General features: G+C 48.1%; 1 protein-coding gene across 1 annotated transcript; it reads left to right on the top strand.

The window, feature by feature from the left end:
* The first annotated feature begins 211 nt into the window (after positions 1-211).
* Tmem98 (transmembrane protein 98) lies at positions 212-13,933 on the top strand. Its single transcript, XM_045159784.1, has 7 exons — positions 212-268; positions 2,279-2,489; positions 4,505-4,636; positions 5,814-5,847; positions 8,880-8,995; positions 11,885-11,944; positions 13,141-13,933. Exons 2-7 carry the CDS (start codon positions 2,359-2,361, stop codon positions 13,346-13,348), a joined length of 681 nt encoding a protein of 226 aa, XP_045015719.1. The 5' UTR covers positions 212-268; positions 2,279-2,358; the 3' UTR covers positions 13,349-13,933.
* Positions 13,934-22,683: the final 8,750 nt, after the last annotated feature.

Here is a 22,683-nt window from a genome sequence, read left to right on the forward strand (position 1 = left end):
TCTCCCGGCGGCCCCGGGGCCTCTCCTCCGGCGGCCCCAATCTCCGGGCGGCACGGGTGGGTGGGTGGGCGGGGGGGGAGGCCCTGGCGGGGACGGCGGCGCCAGGCAGCGGGGGATTTGAGCGCGCCGGCCCCGGGCCGCCCCACGCCGGGGGTGGGTCTGGGTCTTCGGCCCGCCCGCTCCCGGCATGCCCCGCTGCGGGCCGCGCTCGGACCTGGCCGTGGGCGGCGCGGCGGGGGAGCCCGAGCGCCCGGAGCGGCGCCCCGAGGTGGGTGAGCGGCGGGAGGGTCCCCGCGCGCGCGGGCGGGCGGGCGGGCGGGCGGGCGGGCCGCGGGCGCTGGGCTTCGTCGCCGCGGGCCCCGCCTGCGCGCCCGTTGGGTGGGCACCAAAGCGGGAGCGCGATGGATGCCCGGGTCCTTCTCTCGTCTCCCCGGTGCCGCCGGGCGGTGGGCGGGCGTAGGGGGGAGGGGGGCCGTGGGGTTTAATCCTGGTGGGTTTAGGACCGAATGGAGGGGGAAGGGGGACCGGGAGAAAGACTGAAAGGGGGAGGAAAAAAAGTTACCCTGAAAGAGAATATACACAAAGAGCAAAGAAAAGCGCACAAAGAAACGCCCACACGGACAAGTCACAGAGGAAGGCGGAGGGAAAGTTCGAGAAAAGACAGACACAGAGAGGAAAAAAGACTGAGAGAGGCACACTTGGAACGCATACAAATACAGAAGAGCAAGCGGTGGTCTTGGAGCAGCAAGCCTAGGGCACAGAACAGAGGAGGAGGGGAACCCCCAGGAGGGGACCCTGGAGGGAAAAGTCTAGTGCAGAGGAAAACAGATCAAAGGGTGTGGACAAGGAGGGGCAGTATGCAGAGCCACCGGGCTAGGGACACCGAAGCAGACCCCAGGGATGCCTCCTCTCGGCTTTCCTTCTCTCCACGCGGAGACATAAAGATGAAAGCCCTGTCTCAGAGCAGCAGTGGGTACCCGTGAGAAGGCCTCCTCCTTGGCACGTGAGGCCAGCAAAGTCTCCATCCTGTCTGCGTTACGAACTCTTACCCCGTCCTTCCACCACCAGCTCAGGCATCTCCATCCCTGAGAAGAAGACTTTGTCGGGACGTGTCATGCACTTACAGTCTCTGGCTCGGCACTCTGCACAGCGCCCAGCCACAAGGAGCTGGAGCGCTTTCTCTACTTGTCATCCTTCCCACTGGCTCCTTTAGAATTCAGCTCGGTGCTTGCTGCATGGTAGATGATCAGTGTAGGCTCGCTGAATGACAACCAAGCACATTGGGATCCTCCCAGGCTTGGAGCATGGTCTTAAGTACAGGTAGAGGAGATGCACCACCCTGAGGTTGTTTATAAGCTCTTAAGACAGAGCATCCCTTTTTATAGGTGCAGACATTAAGCCCTGAGAGGGGAGGAGAGTTGTCTCAGGTGGGACACCATGTGGGTACTTATGTGGGATGGCCTGGTTCTCCGGCCTCTGAGTGTAGCATGCAGTTTTACACCACATAACATTCTAGCAAGAGATAGATTATGTATATAATGGTGGTCCCATAAGATTCCATGGTGTAGTGTAAGTTCACTCTGTGGCGCTTGACAATGACCACATTACCTGATGGCACATTTCTCCAGACAGACCCTTGTTGTTGTTCAGCCATGCATGACCATCGATGTGAAAGGACCTCCCAAATGCTCCTAAGTAGGCTGTGAGGACTTCAGCAAGTCCTAACACTGAAAATGGCCATCAGCACCCATTACAGAGTTTTCAGTCATTCCTCCTTAGAGAGAAGGAAGGCCAATATCGATTTTGGCTTAATGGAGCGATTTTCTCCTTCCCAACTATATAGACTTCGACAAACTCTTTAACCTCATTTTCCTCTTTATAAAGTAGGGATGCCAAGACCTGCCTCCAAGGGTTATTGCTGGACGAGTTAACACATACAGAGTTCCCAGGACACAGGACTCCTCACAAAGTACAACCATGCCTTCCCCTCCGTCAGGTGCTCTGTCACACACATTTTTTTTTGGTAGATGTGAAAACATCAGTGCTACTGAAAATGTTTCCTTTTGTCCAAAGCCATCTTGGTCCAACTGGGGAGTAAACTTTTATAGTAAAAGAAAAGGCTGATTGGGACATGGGATGAAATGCAGCTTGCTTCTCTCAGGTTCTTGGGTCTACAGGTGACTTGGCGTAGCCAGACCTCCCTTTCCCACGTCATTTGCCACTTTGAGCGTGCCAAGTTCAGCCGCCCCCCTCCCCACTTTTGCTGTGTCTTTACTAGGACTGCCTCGAGCTTGTGTTTTCTCCAGCACCACCTTGCTTAGAGGATGTGAGCGGACTGGATCGCGAGCCCCTGGAAGCATGGAGACCGTGGTGATCGTCGCCATAGGCGTGCTGGCCACCATCTTCCTGGCCTCGTTCGCAGCCTTGGTGGTGGTCTGCAGGCAGCGCTACTGCAGGCCTCGAGACCTGCTGCAGCACTATGATTCCAAGTGAGTGCACCAGAGAGGGGCGCGGAGAGACCTGGGGCTCACAACAGGAAGCCCGAGGAAAACTTTGTTTCTCTTCAGTGGTACCTGAATGGGCTCGCCAGGGCCTCTAGCCACTGTATATGAACTCCCATACACCACCTTTTGCATCTTGCTTTACATGGGTACTGGGGGAATCGAACCTGGGCCCTTAGGCTTTGCAGGCACGTGCTTAACTGCTGAGCCATCTCTCCAGCCCCACATAATTCATTTTCATGTGAAATAGATTTTTCAAGTGAGGTACTGTTTTCAGTTCAGGGATTTGAAGTTGATCCTTAAGGAACCTGGCAACCAGCCCTTAGTTTCTGTTGCTCCTTTATCTTGATTCCATCAGCATCTCTGTGGAGGAGTGGTTAATAATTTGTAAATGCCCCTTTATGTGATCCAGGAAGGCTCTGCAAGGACTTTTCTAGTGGCTTGGGTTCCACAGAGCCCTGCTATAAAGGAGGAGGTGATTTTACTTGGAGGATGGAGCAGGAGGTCCTCAGGAGTAATGTAGACCAGGCAGAGGGTGCAGGGTGGCATGGGCGTCAGAATCTTAACCTTTCCATACCAGTCTAGGTTTGAAGGGAAAGTAAGTGTGAAGGGAGATTATTTTGTCCTGCCTAGTACCGTTTTGTTACTGTATTTTTTTTTTTGTTTGTTTGTTCTTGAGGTAGGGTCTCGCTCTAGCCCAGGCTGACCTGGAATTCATTATGTAGTCTCAGAGTGGCCTTGAACTCACAGCAATTCTCCTACCTCTGCCTCTCAAGTGCTGGGTTTAGAGGTATGTGCCACCATCACACCTGACCTTTTTTTGTTTTTCATTTTTCAAATTTTTATTTATTCATTGCTGGAGATACACACACACATATACATCATATATATACATATACATATATATAAATATAAATATATATATGTAAGTGTGTGTGTGTGTGTGTATATATATATATATATATATATATATATATATATATATATATATATGGAGAGAGAGAGAGGAGAGAGAGAGAGAGAATGGGCATGCCAGGACATTTAGCTACTGCAAAAACAAATTCCAGATGCATGTGCCACCTTTTGCATTTGGCTTATGTAGGTCCTGGAGGATCAAACGTGGGTCCTTTGGCTTTGCAGGCTAGTGCCTTAACTGCTAAGCCATCTCTCTAGCCCCCCACCTTTTTAAGGTTTCTTTATTTATTACAGACAGAGAGAGGGAGAGAGACAGACAGAGAGAATGGGAACACCAGGGCCACCAATCACTGCAAACGAACTCCAGATGCATGTGCCACTATGTACATCTAGCTTATGTGGGACCTAGAGAATCGAACCTGGGTCCTTAGGCTTTGTAGGCAAGTGCCTTAACTGCTAAGCCATTTCTCTGTTTTTGTTTGTTTTTAAATGGATGGTTTTGGTTCTGCTTTTTCTCTGGTGGCTTATCTCATTCTGTTTCACTTATACATTGGTGCCTTAGCCTGCCTCCTGACTCACTATTTACCCATGTGCCCTGCCCTCCACTGTGGGCACACTGTACTGGAGTCTGTATACAGGACAAGTGACCTCTGCTCTAACCTGCTGACTTGGTCCATGTTTTGTGGGTCTGGGAGTGGGAGTGTATTAGGTAGCTTCTCGTCAGTCACTGTAACAAATACCTCAGACAACTTCCTCACAAAAGGAAAAGGTTTATTTCAGTTCATGGGTTTCGAGGTTCTGGTCCATGATCAGATGGACTCACTGCTTTTATACTGACGGATGGTCATGTTGGGGAGAGTGTGATGGGGTGGGTAGCAGCAGCAGAAGGGGAGGCCAGTGTCCCATAGTGCCCCTGAGCGCCTGTCCAGTGACCTAAGGACTTCCCACCAGGCCCAACCTCCTAAAGGTTCCACCACCTCCTAGTAGTGCCATCCAGGGGGCCAAACCTTTAATACACGGCCTTTAGAAAGGGACATTCAAGCTGCAGTTGCCGGTCGTGAAACCATAACCATGGCCTTTCCTTGCAGGCCTATCGTGGATCTCATTGGTGCCATGGAGACCCAGTCTGAGCCCTCTGAGTTAGAACTGGACGACGTCGTCATCAGCAACCCTCACATCGAGGCCATCCTGGAGAATGAAGACTGGATTGAAGATGCCTCGTGAGTCCTTGGGGACCTTTTGCTTTCCCTCCAGCTCTTGGAGGATGGCCCGTTGGCTTCTACTGCTAGAGAATTCCTCTGGGCACTCAGTGCACTCCTCACTGCCATCATGGAGGAGGTTGCCTTGGGGCATGACAGTGTTCAGTCTTGCACCCCTTCCTCCCATTCTGTAGACCTGAACACTCAGGCCATTGGGCATGAAGTCTGTTGCATGTTTGTCGTAACAGCCTGCAGTATGCAGTATGCTTGGGTCATCCTTGGGCTACTCACGATACTTTTTTGTTTGTTTTGAGGTAGGGTCTCACTGTAGCCCAGGATGACCTAGAACTCACTGCGCAGCTTCAGGCTGGCCTTGAACTCACAGTGATTCTCCAACCTCTGCCACTTGAATCTTGGGCCAAAAGTTGTGTGTACACCATTGGACCCAGCCTGTTTTGGAATTTTGATATTTACACTCCAGAAGTATATCCCAAAGACCTCTTTGTCTAACAGGAGCCTCTTGGTCCAGTTTTTTTTTTTTCTTTTTCTAGGTGGGGTCTTACTCTAGCCCAGGCTGACCCGAAGTTCACTATGTAGTCTCAGGATGGATGGCCTTGAACTCACGGCAATCCTCCTACTTCTGCCTGCCAAGTGCTGGGATTAAATGTGTGCGCCACCACGCCCAGCTCTTGGTCTAGTTTTGGAAAGTTCATGTCACTTCTTTCTTAGTCCCATAGCATTCTATTCACTGACACATGTTTATGGGGCACTATGGGCAGGCATGGGGGCCAGGCCCTGCAGATTTGAAAATGATGGGTCAGTAGACTTATGTGACATAGAATGTTATAGAAACTAGAGGATCTCTGCACAGAATACAGGGGTGCAGGGAAGAGACGGTGTCTAGATTCAGCTGGGGTGGGCAGGTGGAGGAAGCTTTCATGAAGTGTGTCCCAGAGGGATGCGTACTAAGCCTGAGGGGACGGACACGCAGGGCATATGGAGCTCTAGAAAGTTTCTCTTGATGGGAGCAGAGTCAGCTGGAGGACCAGATTAGGCGGGTGCACTTTAGCACTGGGGCATTTTGCCCACCCAGTGGTGCCTGCCTTGCCTGTCTGGTGCTGGATGAAGAACAGGAGGTGTTGCTGGAGGGAGGTGGGCCCTGTCCATCAGTGCTGACACTTTCTCCTTGTCTCCCCAGGGGCCTCATGTCTCACTGCATCGCCATCTTGAAGGTAAGACTCTTAAGTTCCCTGTGCCATTGAGGGCACTAGACCACTCTCACAAGTAGCCTTTCCTTAGCGTCATACTTGAGAGTTCTTTTTTAAAAACTTGTTTTTGACACTTTCTATACATGTACATAACGTATTTTGATCATAATCCCCTCCCATTACTTTCTTGGGTCCCCTCTCCCCCTTCCTCTTAATTCCCCTTCCATTCTTCTTTCCAACTAGACCCTCTTCTATGTTGATGTCTTTTTTTAATATGTATTTTTTGTTTATTTTAATTATTTGAGAGCAACAGAGAGAAAGAGAGAGACAGAGACAGACAGACAGAGAGAATGAGTGTACCAGGGTCTTCAGCCATGGCAAACAAACTCCAGATACATGCACCACCTTGTGCATCTGGCTTACATGGGTCCTGGAGAATTGAGCCTTGAACTGGGGTTCTTAGGCTTCACGGGCAAGTGTTTAACTGCTAAGCCATCTCTCTAGTCCTATTTGAATGTCTTTAAAACATATTTTGTTTATTTATTTGAGAGAGAGAGAGAAAGTGGAGGGAGAGAGAGAATGAAAATGGGTGTGCCAGGGCCTCTAGTCACTGCAACTACAGATGCATGTGCCACCTGGTGCATCTGGCTTCATGTGGGTCCTGGGGAATTGAACCTGGGTCCTTCTGCTTTGCTGGCAAGTGCCTTAACCACTAAGCCATCTCTCCAGCCCTTGATGTCTTGTTGTTGTTGCTCTCCTCCATCATCCAGGATGAGATTCTGATGGACCCAGCATTGTGCAGGTCTTGTGCAGGTAACAAACAGCCACTGTGAGGTCATGGTTGCAGTGGCCACCTCATGTCCAGAAGACAGCATTCCAAAGCACGTCTCCCCGTCCTTTGGGGTTTACCTTCTTTCAGCCACCTATTCCGCAGTGTTCCCTGAGCTCGAGTTTGGAGTCTCCCCACTAGTCACCGCCATCTGAAAAGAGAAGCTTCTCTGTCCACAAGTAGGAGCAGCACACACTTGAGATGCCCACTGTAGGCTTCTGCTTCTGCCTCTTGGGTCCATTACGGTTCTCCAGGCCATCTGTAGGCTTTATTTCATCTGGTCCTCTCAACATGATGGTCTGTGGGAAGGACAGCTAGTTGGGGGTAGTCACCAGCTATAGTTTCATCAACTGCAGGGAAACCCATGCACCTAAGGCCATGTGGCTGCCAAGGCAAACAGGACTTCCAGCCTCCCCAGATCCTCTTCATTAACACCGAGCCCAGCCTGTGGAGTAAGTTCTGTTTTGGGACTTTATTTGCTACAAAGTCCTCCCTAGCTGTCTTGGCTGTGATAGTAGTGAAATGGGACAGAGTTGGTTTTTTTTCAAATATTTTTTATTTATTTGAGAGAGATAGAGAGAGAGAGAGAGAGAGAGAGAGAGAGAGAGAGAGAGAGAGAGGGGGAGAGGGAGGGAGGAAGGGAGAGAGAGAAAGAAAGAGAGAGAGAGAGAGAGAATGGCGCGTCAGAGTCTCTAGCCACTGCAAACGAAATCCAGATGCATGTGACCCCTTGTGCATCTGACTTAACGTGGGTCCTGGGGAGTTGAACCTGGGTCCTTTGGCTTTGCAAGTGCCTTAATGGCTAAGTCATTTCACCAACTCCCCTTCTCCCCTTTTAAAAATCCAAACCACAAGAGCTTCAAGTTTGGAGGTTGCCTTAGGTCTTTGATGGCCTTGAAACCTATGGAAAATTGCATCTAGTTTGTATTTTTTTGGCAATTTGCATAGTTTCAGCGTTGGTTTCTCAACTCTTGCTTGATCTTATCCTACCTAATAGAGTAATAGTAACACTCAAATCTCAAATATTTGGCCAAATACAAATATATGTATGTATTTCTTTACTTCAGCAACTTTATCTCTTTGCCTTAATTATTAAAGATTTCAAAAGAGGCAACTGTATCTTTTGTCTCCAGTAGTGGTCAGTACAGGATATTAAAAAAAAAATCTCTTAACTGTCCCTCCTTTGACCATCTCTCTTGGGGCAAAGAAAGCCTCAGAGTCCAGGTCGTATCAACATGGCTGTACAAAGGCATGGTTGCAGATACCCATAGCTTGGTATAATGACTGGAGCAACAAAGATGTGCCACATTTCCCTTCTCCAGACACAGTGGGGACTGGGCTTGGCCCCCTCACACCCCACTCTCCCATTTAGAGTGGGAAAAGTGTCACCTGTGGTGGGAAATGAGTCAGCTGGAGGGGATCTTATTGGATTGGGGGGGGTCCCAGATAAAGGAAAGGGCTTCTGAGCTTCCTCTTGAATCTCAAGGGGCTTTTTTCCTCAATCTGCTCTGGAATCTCTGTGGTGTGGCTGGAACTTGAGGGAGAGCACAGGGCTTCCTCCCTAGGGCACTCCGGGCTTGGTCTCGGCTCTGTTTTCTAGCTCTAAGCACCGGCAGGCAATGGTTCTTTGCAGGGATGGAGGCCTGCTTGGTCTTCACATGGCGGAGCATGGAGGCTGGTCACGAGCTTTGGTTGTATCATAGTTTTGCCTTTTTCCTGTCTTTTCCAGAGTCATTTCATCGTCACCTGCACAAACATGCTCATATACATAACCCTTGAGCACTGTTAGCATGAGCCCCCATAGTGGAGAATGTGCTTCCAGGGGACAGTCGGCCTTTGTCCAGCCCCATTTCTGCAGGCGTTACTGTCCTTTAGGAAGACTAAGACCCCGAGGTGGAGGAGTAGAAAGGTTCCCCTTTTTCTCACCCCTCCACTCCCATCCGCACCAAGTGAAATAGTGAACTTCGAGCACATGATTTTTCTTAGACGGATTACTCCAGCTTAGACCTCTCACTGAGCTAAGGTTCTGCCCTTGATCTGAAGCGCTTCCCTCTGCCACCCAGGCTGTTGGCTTTTGCCTCTTTCCACTCCATTTCCTTTCATGCAGTAGGGTAGGAGCCAGCTCTGTGGCAGTGCCCAAGGTGGGGGGTTCATATTTGTCTCTGTGGGGGTGCAGAGGCCTCGCAGGCAACTCACCCCTCACCACCTGCCCTCCCTGCTGCATTAGATTTGTCACACTCTGACGGAAAAACTCGTTGCCATGACCATGGGCTCAGGGGCGAAGATGAAGACTTCGGCAAGTGTCAGCGACATCATCGTGGTGGCCAAGAGGATCAGCCCCAGGTTAGTGGCCTTCAGGTTTCCGTATTCCCTGGGGGAAACTGAGGTAGCTCACAGTGCCAGCGTCTGCTGAGAAACAGTAGGTGGGTGACCTCAGTTGTCTTTACTACCCAGTGTGTACACAGCAGCCCCGAATGGGGACTCCCAGGCCCAGGCGTTTACCCACGATTCACCTCTCCAGAGCCACAGCTCCGTAGTAGCCACTCCCACCTTCAGTCAGCTGCCTGCTGTCTGTTTTTGCCCCCCTTCTCTTGCCACCCCATCGTCCAAGGCTCTGGGACCGCTAGCAGACATGTTTCCCAGTGGTTCCCACACTGCTGTCTCTAGTGACCTCCTGGCCGTGTCCTTGGGTCCAGCTTGTATCTATACCAGGAACTAATTTAGGGGATGCCCTCCTTGCAGAGGGAGGTCCTCCCTCACTGCTGCGTCCACAACATTCAGATCTCCCAAATTCCAGGCTGTCTACACAGTCCTATGTGGGAGGCACCCGGCAGGACTGAAGTCAACAAGGACACCACCCCCTCACATGGGCTGGATTTTGCAAGGAAAAATAAGGCGCTTTTCTTAGAGCTAAGGGCTGTACAAAGTGTGTGCTGCCACCTAGTGGTTAATGTGTGGATATTCCTGAGCACAAGGGACCAACACCAAAAGGTGCTACTTACTGTCAGTCACCTGACCCCTCTGCCTGTGTGTTCCAGGGACCACAAGGAACCAGCCCTTTTCCTGCCTCCCAATGAACCTCATAAAAATAGGGGCTAACTATGAGGGCCTTTGAGAGGTGGAAGACTTGGTGTATTTTTTTTTTTTTTTGAGGTAGGGTCTCACTCTAGCCCAGGCTGACCTGGAATTCACTATGGAGTCTCAGGGTGGCCTTGAACTCACAGCGATCCTCCTACCTTTGCCTCTTGAGTGCTGGGATTAAAGGCGTACGCCACCACGCCCGGCTAAGACTTGGTGGATTTAACTCAGCCCAGGGACTTCAGTGAGCTGAGAGAGAGAAGTAGGTAGGACTCAGATCACAATATCACCTGACTTTGGAGTTGTCCCACCCTGGGCATAATTATGTGGTTCATATCGCCCATAGTTGGCTCCTGCCTTAAGACCCGCTTCCCCCTCAAGCTACCTGCATGTGCTAGACCTTCCTGCTGTAGCCCACTGTTTCGGTACTGTGCACTGCTGACATCCGCTAGACCCTTTTCATGCTGTTTGTCACGTCCAAGAACCACTCATGGGACTGGACAGTCTCCTGATACAAGGTGGTAGGGCAAGTTATGGGGCTGGGGAGTTGGTTTAGCAGTTTGTAGAGGCACTTGTTTACAAAGCCTTCACACCTTTGGTTCAATTCCCCAGCACCCACATAAAGACTGATGCAAAAAAAAAAAAAAAAACAAAAAAAACAACAGTGTGAGCATCTGACATTTGTTTGCAGCAGCAGGAGATCTTTGTGCACAAGACACACATATACACTCCCACACACAGATAAAAACATTTTTTAAAAGGTCAGGTCATAAGGACACAGGTTTCTGAGTAGGGCAAGGTTAGCCGAGTGCCAAGGTGAGGGAATGGCATTGCCAGGAGGGTGGCCCATGCTGGTTCTTGGTGCAGAGCAACCACTTCCTCAGTGTTTCTTGTCATAATTCTCTCGCTTTCTGCTTTAGCCCTCATGCTTTCTCCATTTTGTCCCCAGTGCACTTCCTGTTCCATTTGCTCCATCTGGTGTGTTCATAGCTTGTTACTTCAAGAAGACTGAGTTTCGCCCTGGCAGCCACTGAGAGCCAAGGGACTGGCAGGGATAGGTGCCGAGGGTCATGGTGCCTCTGCTAGCTCACCGGCTCCTCGGCCCTGGGGGGCGTTGTACTCTTAAGTGCCATTAGAAACCAAACAATACATCTTGGCTTTTCCTTTCTACCAAATGGTTTATCAGCAATGATTTGGAGCACAGCCTTGTATCCCATAAGTCATAATGGGTACAAGTTCTTTTCTGAACCTGACTTAAAACATTAGCCACGTGGGAAAAGGAGCACAGTGAAGGAGTTTGAACCCATATTAAGCTTGTGACTTTTGTTTTAGTGTTCTGTGTCACGGTTTTCACATACCTGGTTTGTCTTCATACAAAAGTACTAGATACTTACAAAAGTTAAAATAGGGGCTGAGGAGATGGGTCAGTGATTAAAAATGCTTGTGACATCTGCCTACCCATATTCAATTCTCCAGCCCCCACATGAAGCCAGGTGCAAAGTGACACATGCATCTTTGATCCCAGCTCATTGTGACAATGGGAGGTGGAGCCCGGAGAACCCAAAGCTTGAGGACCAGCTAGATTAGCATTTGTTTGCAGTTTCAAGAGACTCTGTCTCAAGGTGGAGCACAGAGACCTCCAGGTTGTCCTCTGGCCTCCACACATGTGTCCTGGCACTTGTATACACACACACACACACACACACACACACACACACACACACTACAAAAAAATAGATTTTCTGGAAAGTTGAATACTCCCTAAGTCCTCCCAAATTTGGAGAAATAACCACTATTAAATGGTGACTATTCCTCTAGATTTCCCTTTCTGCCTTTCATAACTCTTGTTTATTTTTATACGAGTGGGTAGAACCAAGCATCATGTTTGGTAACTGCCATTTGAATTTGATAATAATCTCAAATATCACTCCGTATATGTGACCTTGCATAGTTACCATTGGAACTAAACCAAAATAGAAAGCAAAATGTTCTGCAAGCAGAACCTGAAATCTTTCTATTAGACACTGTGGGCACAGAAGCATGCTGAGAAAGGGCCTCTGAAGAGAAGGACTGGAGTGAAGATGGGCAAGAAGCAGGGAGAAAAGGAGACTGGCAAGGTGAAGAATTGACAACAATCTTTTTGCCTCCCCTCAGGGTAGATGATGTCGTCAAGTCGATGTATCCCCCGCTGGACCCCAAGCTCCTGGATGCACGGTGAGGAGAGGAGTGGCGGCCTTGCAGGGTCACTGATACCCAGTCGGTGAGGTTGGCTGCCTGGGTCATTTAGAGGGAGAGGTGTCTTGGTTGGTTGCCAAGGTCACCTCCACTTTTGCTTCCATTCTGTTCCATGTGAATGGTCAGCCAACCAGTGAGCCCAGCCTGGCAGGTGATGATAGAGGCCAGTCCTCTTCCTGAACCTCTGAGGAGAAAAAGCCATGGCTTCTGGCTTGGATTTAATGGTTAAACATCCGGCAGTACTAACTGTTCCTTCATTCCTCCTTCCTGCTGATCTTTGGACTCCAGAAGTAGCCACACCTAGTTGGGAGTGCTGCCCATTGGGGCTGTGGTGAGCAGAGCAATAAAATGTGTGACATACCAGTCACAGTGAGGCTCACCCTTCAACAGTCATCCCCAGAAACCCTCCCTTTCCAGACCTTCTCCCAACCCACAACTATACTCAGCCCTATGAAGTTACCATATTCCAGCACCAGATATAAACCCATTAAACATAAACACACACACATACACAGTGTTTTTCTCTTTCTCCCTTGATTTGTAATATTACCATGGACATGTTGTACAGTGGTTGTCAGGTGAGCAATGGTCAAACTGCTTCCATTACCACTGCTGTCCAGCTCTGCCCATGGGTTAATAATCTACAGTATAGCCCCAAACACATCAGACACACCTTATAAAGGACATTTTACAATGAGTCTTTCAGTCCCGAAGAAAACTCCTCAGTTTGATTTTCAATTAAATTTTCTTTAGCATTGAGTAAGTCAGCTCTGGTCTTATTGATTCAGGATCAATCTGGGTTGCTTACAGAGAGGGGATATATAGCCCATCCTTAAGTGGGCAGCAGTTGGAGGTCTGCACATCCAATTGACCACAACCAAACTGCATCACCAAACACGCCTCTGGGAGCTGTTAATAGGTGTGCTGCACAAGGTGGCTTTCCGTGTTTAAAGCAAGTTTATGAGAGACAGCTATTCTAGTCTCCCCTTGATGGTTTGTTGGGAGCATCTGAGACAGGCTTCAATTAACCTTGTTTAAGTCAGCCATCCTCAGTCTCTTTGTGCATAGACTCAGAATACTCCATGCCCACCCACCTCCCAGGGCATGCTAATCTAGAGTGCACCTATGTAGGCTTTTGTGCCAAGACCTCACTTCCTGTTATTTTTTTCCCTTAGGATGACTGCCTTGCTCCTGTCTGTCAGTCACTTGGTGCTGGTGACCAGGAATGCCTGCCACCTGACAGGCGGCCTGGACTGGATAGATCAGTCACTGTCTGCTGCCGAGGAACACCTGGAAGTCCTTCGAGAGGCAGCCCTGGCTTCAGAGCCAGATCAAAGCCTCCCCAGTCCGGAGGGCTTCCTGCAGGAGCAGTCAGCCATCTAGTCCGTGGGGCAGCAGGCTCCTTCTGGGGTGGCTCCTTGGGCCGCTTCCCCTTCTTCCTGTAGATGTAGTTGTTCTCCAGAGCTCAGGAGTGTGACTGTGGGTGCCCAGTAAAGCCAGAAGCCTGAGCCCGTGGTGGGGGCCTGCGCTGCAGTGGCGATGGTGATTGGAGAGTGGCAGCGTAATACCACAGCTACGGGAGGTGCCGATGGCCTCCAGCAGAGCGTGTGCAGCTGGGCGTGGCTTGCCCAGTGTTTGCGGGAAAACCAAGCTGCCCTCTAAGACTCGAGAGGCCTCCCATTAAAGCGGAATTTCTGGCTGCTGCTGACAATCAAGGTGGGGCTGTGCTGATGTGCATTTTCAGAGGCTAATCAATTAGAACTCAGTAGCAGCTGCCTCTGGGAGGAACTTGTACTGTTTTGCTTATTTGTGTCACCTGCTGGATCCTAGACACCCGAGTCCCTCCTCCCCTGTGGGTTCCTATAGAAGCTGAACACTACAAAGTTGATTATTTGCTCGTCACTATGCCTGCAATTTCCCTTCACCACCACTAGGTGGATAGTAAATTTGTACTTCTATTTTCCTCAACCAAGTGAACGTCAAATTCATGTGAATGGTGTATGGTGGAATGTGTGAGAACCAAGAATCCTGAGGATGTCTCTGTGTCTGTGTGTGTGTGTGTGTGTGTGTGTGTGTGTGTGTGTGTGTGTATGTGTACACGCATGTGTGTGAAGGTCAAAAAACTTGAGTGTTTGTCCTCATGTTGTTTACTGCTGTGTTAGCCAGGTTTGCGGGCCCATTAGCGTCTGGGGAATTCTCTTCTGTCTCGACACCAGCGTGCTGGGGTTACAGAAACCTACCACAGCTTCTGGCTTTTACGTGGGATCTTGGGATCCAAACTTGGGTACTTGAGCACAAAGCACTTAACTCACTAAGTCATCTCCCCAGTATGACAGGCACGTTTTATGACTTGAGACCTTAAAGGGACTGGATATCACAATCATATACTCCATATCTGATCCAGACTGCATGAGTTCATCCAAGCATCCAAGGAAAGCCTGAAGTACTTGGGCAGGTGGCTGAGTACCTGGGAAAGGCCTGCAGAGCATTTCTGATTCTGCTGCTATGGGATTTTTCTGTTGTCTCCAGCCCTGGACAGTGAGAAGCCTCTGTATATTGTTGGTACTGGGGCTGATGGTTGAAACGGAAGCACCACCTCTGCGGGGGGAAGGTGATCCCACTCCTCTGGGCCTTGGCAATTTGTTCAGAGTCTTTGCCTGCCTCAGGAAGTGGTGGGGTGGTTCTCCAGAATTTCCTAGTTAAGTAATGTCTAAGGATGAATTTCCTAGTTAAGTAATGTCTAAGGATGTGATAGGTCCATTTTTTCCATGGCCCTACACCCTCTAATTCTTTTTTAAAATTTATTTATTTATTTACTTGAGAGAGAAAGAGGCAGAGGGAGAGAAACAATGGGCACACCAGGGCCTCCACCCACTGCAAATGAACTCCAGATGCATGTCTCCCCTTGTGCATCTGGCTTATGTGGGTCCTGGGGAATCAAACCAAGGTCCTTTGGCTTTGCAGGCACATGCCTTAACTGCTAAGCCATCTTTCCAGCCCTAATTCTTAAGTAGGACCACTGGACTCAGAGTCTAATGAAGAGATTACTCAGGAAAAGTGTAAAGAGAGCAAGAGATTTGAAGTTGGAATTGGGTTTGAATTTGGACTTGGTTGTTTACTCTGAGCTTGGACAAGCCATGTAAACTCTCTGGTCCGTAGCTTTCTCATCTTTAAAATTGAGGCTATTTCCTTTTTAGGTTAGTGTGTTAATCAAGTGAAATGGGGTTTGTGAAATGCCCAACTCTGTTCCCAGTTCTGACCAGCCAACACCAATCGTGTTGCCTCCACAAGGCCCTGTGTCTTGATGCACCTAGCTTAGAAGGCATCTATCCCCTCTGTTACTTATGGTGGCTGTGTCCCAGCAGCTCTTTGTTGTTTGGGGCCTCTGGAACCAAGAGGCCAAAAATCTAAACTCACTGAAGGTGGAGGTAAGTACATCAGCCTTCTTCCTGCTCCAAAGTGTGTGTGTCTAGGTCAAGAGATGATCAGGCTCGCTCCTGACCTCTTCTCTGTTCAGTGGGCTGTTTTTTTTTTTTTTTTTTGCAAGTCTGCATTCCTCCCAAGAAACCTCTTCCAGCTGGGAAGTTTCCAGCAGGAGCAGTGCTTCCCCTGCCCCCCAGCTACTTCATCCCAGGGCCTCCTTCTCCAACAAGGCTGTGTCTGCCGGAACCTGGTACTTAGGAACTAGCCAGCAGTTCAATTTGCTTTATGTCCTTGGAAATTTGGGGACATTGTTAGATGGAGAATTTCCATCCATTTCCTCCCTTCTCTTCCTCTTTTTTTTTTTTTTTTTCAAGGTAGGGTCTTACTCTAGCTCAGGCTTACCTGGAATTCATTATGTAGTCTCAGGGTGGCCTTGAACTCACGGCAGTCCTCCTACTTCTGTCTCCTGAGTGCTGGGATTAAAGGCGTGCACCATCACATCTGGCCTCTTCCTCTTTTATAAAAAAAAAAAAATTTGCAAGGAGAGATAGAGAATGAATGGGCACGCCAGGGCTTCCCACCACTGCAAATGAACTCCAGATGCATGTGCTACTTTCAACCTGGCTTTATGTGGGTACTGAGGAATCGAACCTGGGCCTTTAGGGTTTGCAAACAAGCAAGCACCTTAGCCGCTGAGCCATATCTCCAGCCCCTCCTCTCCCTCTTTCCCTCCTGTGTGCACTGAGAGCTTCCTCTGAGGGAGGTGTGGTCCTAGATGTTGGGAACATGGAGCAAAAGGCACACAACTTGCCTTGAAGGAGCAAGAGATGCAGGGGCAGCTGGAGCCAGCACTGTGGTGGTGATGGTGGGGGTACTGAGGGTGACAGAGTGCACAGATGGGACCCAGAATCCATGGAGCTGCCAATACCTGAGTAGAGCCCTGAAGAGGGCCAGAGAGATGTGCTGGGAAGTCAGAATAGCATGGAAGGGCCCAAGGAAGATGCAGATGTTGGGAGGAGGGAACCTTGGAGGTAAGGGATAAGGAAGGGCAGGTTGGTAGGATATGAGGAAGAATTTAAAAAATTTTTTAAATTTATTTGCAAGCAGAGAGATAGAAGAGAGACAGAAAATAGGTGCACCAGGGCCTCTAGCCACTGCAAATGAACTCCAGATGCATGCACCATCTTGTGCATCTGGCATTTATGGATCCTAGGGAATTGAACCTAGGTCCTTTGGCTTCACAGGCAAGCACCTTAACCGCTAAACCATCTCTCTAGCCCCAGGAGAAACCTTTTTATTGTTTTCTTTCTTTATTATTTACTGGAGAGAGAGAGAGAGAGAGAGAGAGAGAGAGAGAGAGGGAGAATGTGTGTGCCAGGGTCTCCAGCCTCTGCAAACAAACTCCAGATGCATGTGCCACCTTATGTATCTGGCTTATGTGGGTACTGGAGAATTGAACCTGGGTCCTTAGGCTTTGTAGGCAAGTGCCTTAACCACGAAGCCATCTCTGTAGCCCCAAGGAAGGTCATGTTATGGAGCTGGGGCTTCATGATGAGTTCAGTAGAAGGGCTTAGCAAGGTACAGACTGGTCACATCTGCAATTTAGCAAGACTGAACCAGGAAGGCAAACCTATGACCTTGGCTCCAGGACTTACAAATTTGCCAGATGCCACTAAGTAGATGGTCTACCTCCAGGGAGGGCGGCTAAGAGCTGAGACAGTGTATCAAGGCAACTGAGCAGCTTGTTAGGAACAAAGTAGAGAAGCTAGGAAGTGGGGGGTAGAGATTGCCATGCTGTGCTGTCTGCTTCTGGTGGTTGTTATCTCTGTACTGAAATGCTGACACTCAGTGCTGAGAATTCAAAGTGATACTGACTCCTTCCTGTTCCAGCCCATCAGGATGATGGTGATGATGTGTGTGGGTGGTACGTGGGATTGTGTGTACAGGTTTGTATGTAAGTGCATGCGTATGGAGGCCAGAGGACAACCTTAGGTGTTACCCTCAGGAATAGGAACACTAAGCCCCGCCCCCTTTTCTGAGACAGGATCTCTCATGGGTCTGGGCCTCACTAATTAGTCTAGACTGGCTGGCCAGGAAGCACCAGGGATCTGCCTGTTTCTGCCTCCCTAGAGCTGGGATGACAGGTGTGTGCCAACATACTTGGCCTTTTGCATGGGTCCTGGGACTCAAACTCAGGTTCCGTGGTTGTGTGGCAAGCAGTTTACACTCCCCCATGGCCCCGCCCCGCCCCGCCCCAGAGCCATCTCCCCCAGCTCTCATCATCATCATCATTTTTGTGCTGGAGAAGGAACTGAGAGCTTCATGGATGCTAAGCAAGAGCTCTACCACTAAGCCACATCAGCAGTCCAGCCTGTTTCACCCCTACTTTTTGGGTAGTGAGACCAAAGTCTAGAAAGCTCAGTGGGTTTCACAACAAGAGAGAGTAGAGTTTTTTTTTTAAATTAATTAATTTATTTGAGAGCGACACAGAGAGAAAGACAGATAGAGGTGAGAGAGAGAATGGGCGCGCCAGGGCTTCCAGCCTCTGCAAACGAACTCCAGACGTGTGCGCCCCCTTGTGCATCTGGCTAACGTGGGACCTGGGGAACCGAGCCTCGAACCGGGGTCCTTAGGCTTCACAGGCAAGCGCCTAACCGCTAAGCCATCTCTCCAGCCCGAGTTGCTTTTTTTAATATTTCATTTTTTTAATTGACAGCTTCCATACTCACAGACAATAAGCCATGATAGTTCCCTCCCCTCCCCCACCTTCCCCTTCACAAATCCGCTCTCCATCATATCCCCTCCCGAGAGAGTAGAGTTTTATCCTCGAAGTGTTTTTTATTTAAATAATTTTATTTTATTTATTTGGGAGAAAGAGAGAGAGAGAGAGAGGAGAGAATGGGTATGCTGGGGCCTCCAGCCACTGCAAATAAACTCCACACGCATGCACGACCGTGTGTATCTGGTGTTACATGGGTCCTAGGCAATTGAATCTGGTCCTTTGGCTTTGTAGGCAAGCACTTTAACCACTAAGACATCTTTCCAGCTTTTTTTTTTTTTTTTTAAACCAATGCTCCTCTTTTCCTGAGTATGGCACATGGGGAAATGAAAATGATGGAAACTACTGAAAATGGAAAGAATGGTATGAGAGTATCAGTCCATCCTCTTCTGCTTCTAATACTTTTCATTAAAATAATTGTTGTTGTGGGCCGGGTGTGGTGGCACACGCCTTTAAACCCAGCACTCGGGAGGCAGAGGTAGGAGGATTGCCATGAGTTCGAGGCCACCCTGAGACTCCAGAGTGAATTCCAGGTCAGTCTGGGCTAGAGTGAGACCCTACCTCAAAAAAACCAGAAAATCAAAAAATAAAATGAAATAAAATAATGGTAGTTGTGACCCATGGATTAATTTCATGGCCCATAATGGGTTACAACCCCCAGGATGATTAGAACATGGACTTAAAATTAGGGCTGCGGCATGGGTGAGGGAATTCCTCTCCATCCATAAGCATTTAATTTTATCCACATTTACCAGAATAGTGGCAAAAATTTATGGTGCAAAGTAGAATCATTAATTTATTACATGATTGATTAGTTCAAGAGTCATCTGTTGAGCTCCTATATTGGATTAGGCCCAGGGAGACAGGAAGGAATAAAAATATAATGTGTCTCTTGAGACTCATATAATGTAAGGTAGACAGATAGCTGTAAGAGGCATTCGTAACATTGGCCAGTAAGAAGTGAGGGAAGGTGTGTGTAACGTGCACACAGGGCAAAGGTTCCCAAACCCAGCTCATGAGTTTCCTGAAGGTGGAGGCAGTGCAGAAGGGGTGTCAAGAAAGAGCGGATGTCAGGAGAAGACAGGGTGGGCTGGGGAGCATCCAGGAAGGGCAATCTGGCAGACATGACATTCCAAACTGTGTTATAGCTGGCTCAGTACCATTAGTGCCACACAGGAGGTGGGAAGTGCAGGGAGGGGCACCAGTACAGGGAGCCGAGGACTAGTCCCTGTGGGCATTGAGAGGGCTTTGAATTTCCCCCCTAGGTAATGGGAAGATAATGAACATCCAAAAAGTACCTTTTTTTTTTTTTTTAATCAGTCATAGCTGTAATTCTAGCACTTGGGAGGCTGAGGCCAAAGGGTCACAAGTTCAAAGCCAGCCTGGGTTACACAGTTAAGACCATCTCAAAAAGCAGAACCAACCAACCAGTAAACAAAACAAAAACAAACCAACCAAAGTAAACAAGCACTTTCTCACTTTTTTTTTCTAGTAAACTTAGCAAAATGACCACTGCATTATACCAACTTTAATGCTATCTTAATTTGATAGGTGAACGATGGTGTAGCATTGTGTTAATTTGCATTTCCCCAAGAACCGGTGCAGTTAAACATTTTTCATGTGTTTATTAAGCTGTTTGCACACATTACTGCCCTTTGCTCATTCTCCCACTGGGGTTTTAGTATTTTTCTTATCGATTTATATGAATTCTTTATATATAAAGATAACAATCTTCTGTCATATTTTTTGCATATATTTTTCCTTGCTTTGTCATTTGCTTTGTTTAGAATGGTTTCTGACATTCAGAAGTTTTTAATTTGGTGTAGACCAATGTATTGATTTTCTTTCCCTTAGCGATTTCTTCCACTACTTTTATACTTACAAAACCTTTCCTCATTCAGAGGTCAAATAAATATCTTCAAAGCGTTCAAAGCAGTAGAGTGCTGTGGTGGATGGCTAGTAACTATATTCACAGGTTAGATTTAGAGGCAAGAAAAAAAAAAAAATCCCAGGATAGAAGGAACCAAATCTTCCTTTATCTACCTAAAACCTGGTTCAAAGTTATAGGCAAAAGCAATCAGGGATTAAAAGGAAAGCTAAGGGAGCTGAGGAGATTGGGACAAGAACAGAAAGCAAAGAGGAAAGACTTCCACTAAAAGGGGCCTTCGGTCATACCGTCTGTCATACCATAGGTGCTGAGAGAAGGAGGAGTGGGTGTACAGGAAGAAGGTCAGGTAAAAGCCCATTGGCAGGATGACAAGAATGGAATCTTGGTCAGTGAGACTGGAAAGGAGACAGAGAGGAAGGTAAGTGAGGATGAGGGAGGTCAGATAGTGCCAGACTTTGTACCCTATATCAACTGAAGAGCTCTGTCGAAATCCATCCAGTGGTTTACTCAATGGGAGGACAAAGGGATTGGAGGTAGAGACACAGTGAAATTTGTGTTTTGAAAACACACTTTATTTATTTGACAGAGAGAAAGAGGGAGGGAAGGAGGGAGGGAGGGAGGGAGGGAGGGAGGGAGGGAGGGAGGGAGAGAGAGAGAGAGAGAGAGAGAGAGAGAGAGAGAGAGAGAGAGAGAGAGAGAGAATGAATGAATGGGCATGCCAGGGCCTCCAGCCACTGCAAACAAGCTCCAGATGGGTGCGCCCCCTTCCTTGTGCTTGTGGCTAAGGTGGGTCCAGGAGAGTTGAACCAGGACCTTTTGGCTTTGCAGGCAAATGCCTTAACCCTTAAGCTTTCTCTCCAGCCCCGAAAACATACTTTGGCCAGACATGGTAGTGTACACCTGTAGTTCTAGCCCTTGGGAGGAGGATCTAGGAGGAGGATCTTGAATTTGAATCTAGCCAGCCTGGGTATATCGTGAGATCCTGAAATTAAAAAAACAACAACACAACAACCAAGAAATATAGAAAGGAAAAAGAAAGAAAGAAAGTAAGAAAAAGAGAGAAAGAGAAAAGGAAAGAGTTTCTTGGTTTCCATTCTTTCATCTTCTCTTTTTTCTAGTTTCTCCTCCTGTCTCCTTTTCTTCCTCTCTTTCCCTGAGTTGTTAGACGTACTGGCTGAAGCTCAGAGACTGCTCCTCAGTTTTCATGCTTTACTACTATTAGAGCGATGGCTATGGGCGTGATGCTAGGGAAAGAGCATGGAGTGGCAGGCATAATGCACACCAACAGAATATGATCTTGGGTCAGTCTATAGAGCTGTTTGGATACTTAAAGGAAAAACCATATGCCCAGTGCCTGGCGCATAGTAAGCACTCAATGTATGTTAGACATACCTTCCTTCTCTCCTCTTTGACTTCGCTAAGTTTTATTTCACTCCCATCTCTTTCCTGGCTCTATGTAGTTATAGCTAGATGACTCCAGGGTGCCTCTCACATAAACACCAAGCATGTCTTGTTCTCCTCGGAGACCCAACCTGGGACAGCCTTTCCCTTGAGAGTGGTCTGAAATTGAACTAAGGAGCCTTTGTTTAGCTGCCCAGTGACCAATGCTCAATGAATCAATTTTCTTAACACTTATAGCAATGTCCCCCAGATGATCAGGCTTTAGAATAAGAATCATACCACCTTGCATTTCTATGACAGAATTTTTTCTAGTGAGTTATCTCAGTTATTCATCACAGGGTTTTTCATTATGAAATGCATTTGCATATTTTATTTACCTAAAATCATTTTCATTGCTAAAACAATAGTGCTATGAGCAAACATGCATATGGATAGCTTACAAATTCATTCTGCTCTTTATCACAGCTTCTTTCTCTCGTTTTCCCATTTTATTTTTAAATCACGAGGTTTTGCATACTGGCTAGAGTCTTTCTCATATTTCAGAGACCCTGTTCAAAATGACTCTGTTCTTTCTCTTCCTTTTTTGGCACCTGTCCTTCTCCAATACCCTCACCAACTCGGAGAGGCTGTGAAAGCTCATTGTTTGGCATGGCTATCCACTCACGTTTCTGACTCTTCACCTCATTCCTCTTGGCTACAGGGGCCATTCATCCTGAATCGAAGCTTCGATAACAACCTTTAACTGGAGAGTTGTTATGCCAGGCAACTGCATGACCATGCCGCTTCCGTCCCGCAGCCTCGCCCAGATTCATCCTTTGCCCCTGACATCTTCAAGGTTCACTTCTGCATCTCATCTCAAATCACTGCTATTTTTTCTTCTGAATAATGCCTCCCTGATTTCTCTTTCTGTATTTTTGATCCTCTGCTCTTGCTATTCATATACTCATTAAACACGTGGAAAGCAACACTTTGAACCAGTCTCTATGTGGGCTCAGGTTTCAAAGTCTTGTGACCTGTTCTTTGACCTTGAAGTACTGACCATATGTATACTGGATTCTCAAACCTGGTAGCACATTTTAATCATCTGAAGAGGCAGTTAATAGCTTCTGGGAGAAGAGGAGACATTTTCTTCAGTGGTCTAGCCACTGGATACTTGCATGTGCTCTGACAAATAACTCCTCACCCATGCTTACATAGGCAACCTTAATGAAATTCAATCTCTCTCTC

The sequence above is a fragment of the Jaculus jaculus genome, chromosome 9 (assembly GCF_020740685.1).
Source record: "Jaculus jaculus isolate mJacJac1 chromosome 9, mJacJac1.mat.Y.cur, whole genome shotgun sequence".
NCBI lineage: Eukaryota > Metazoa > Chordata > Mammalia > Rodentia > Dipodidae > Jaculus > Jaculus jaculus.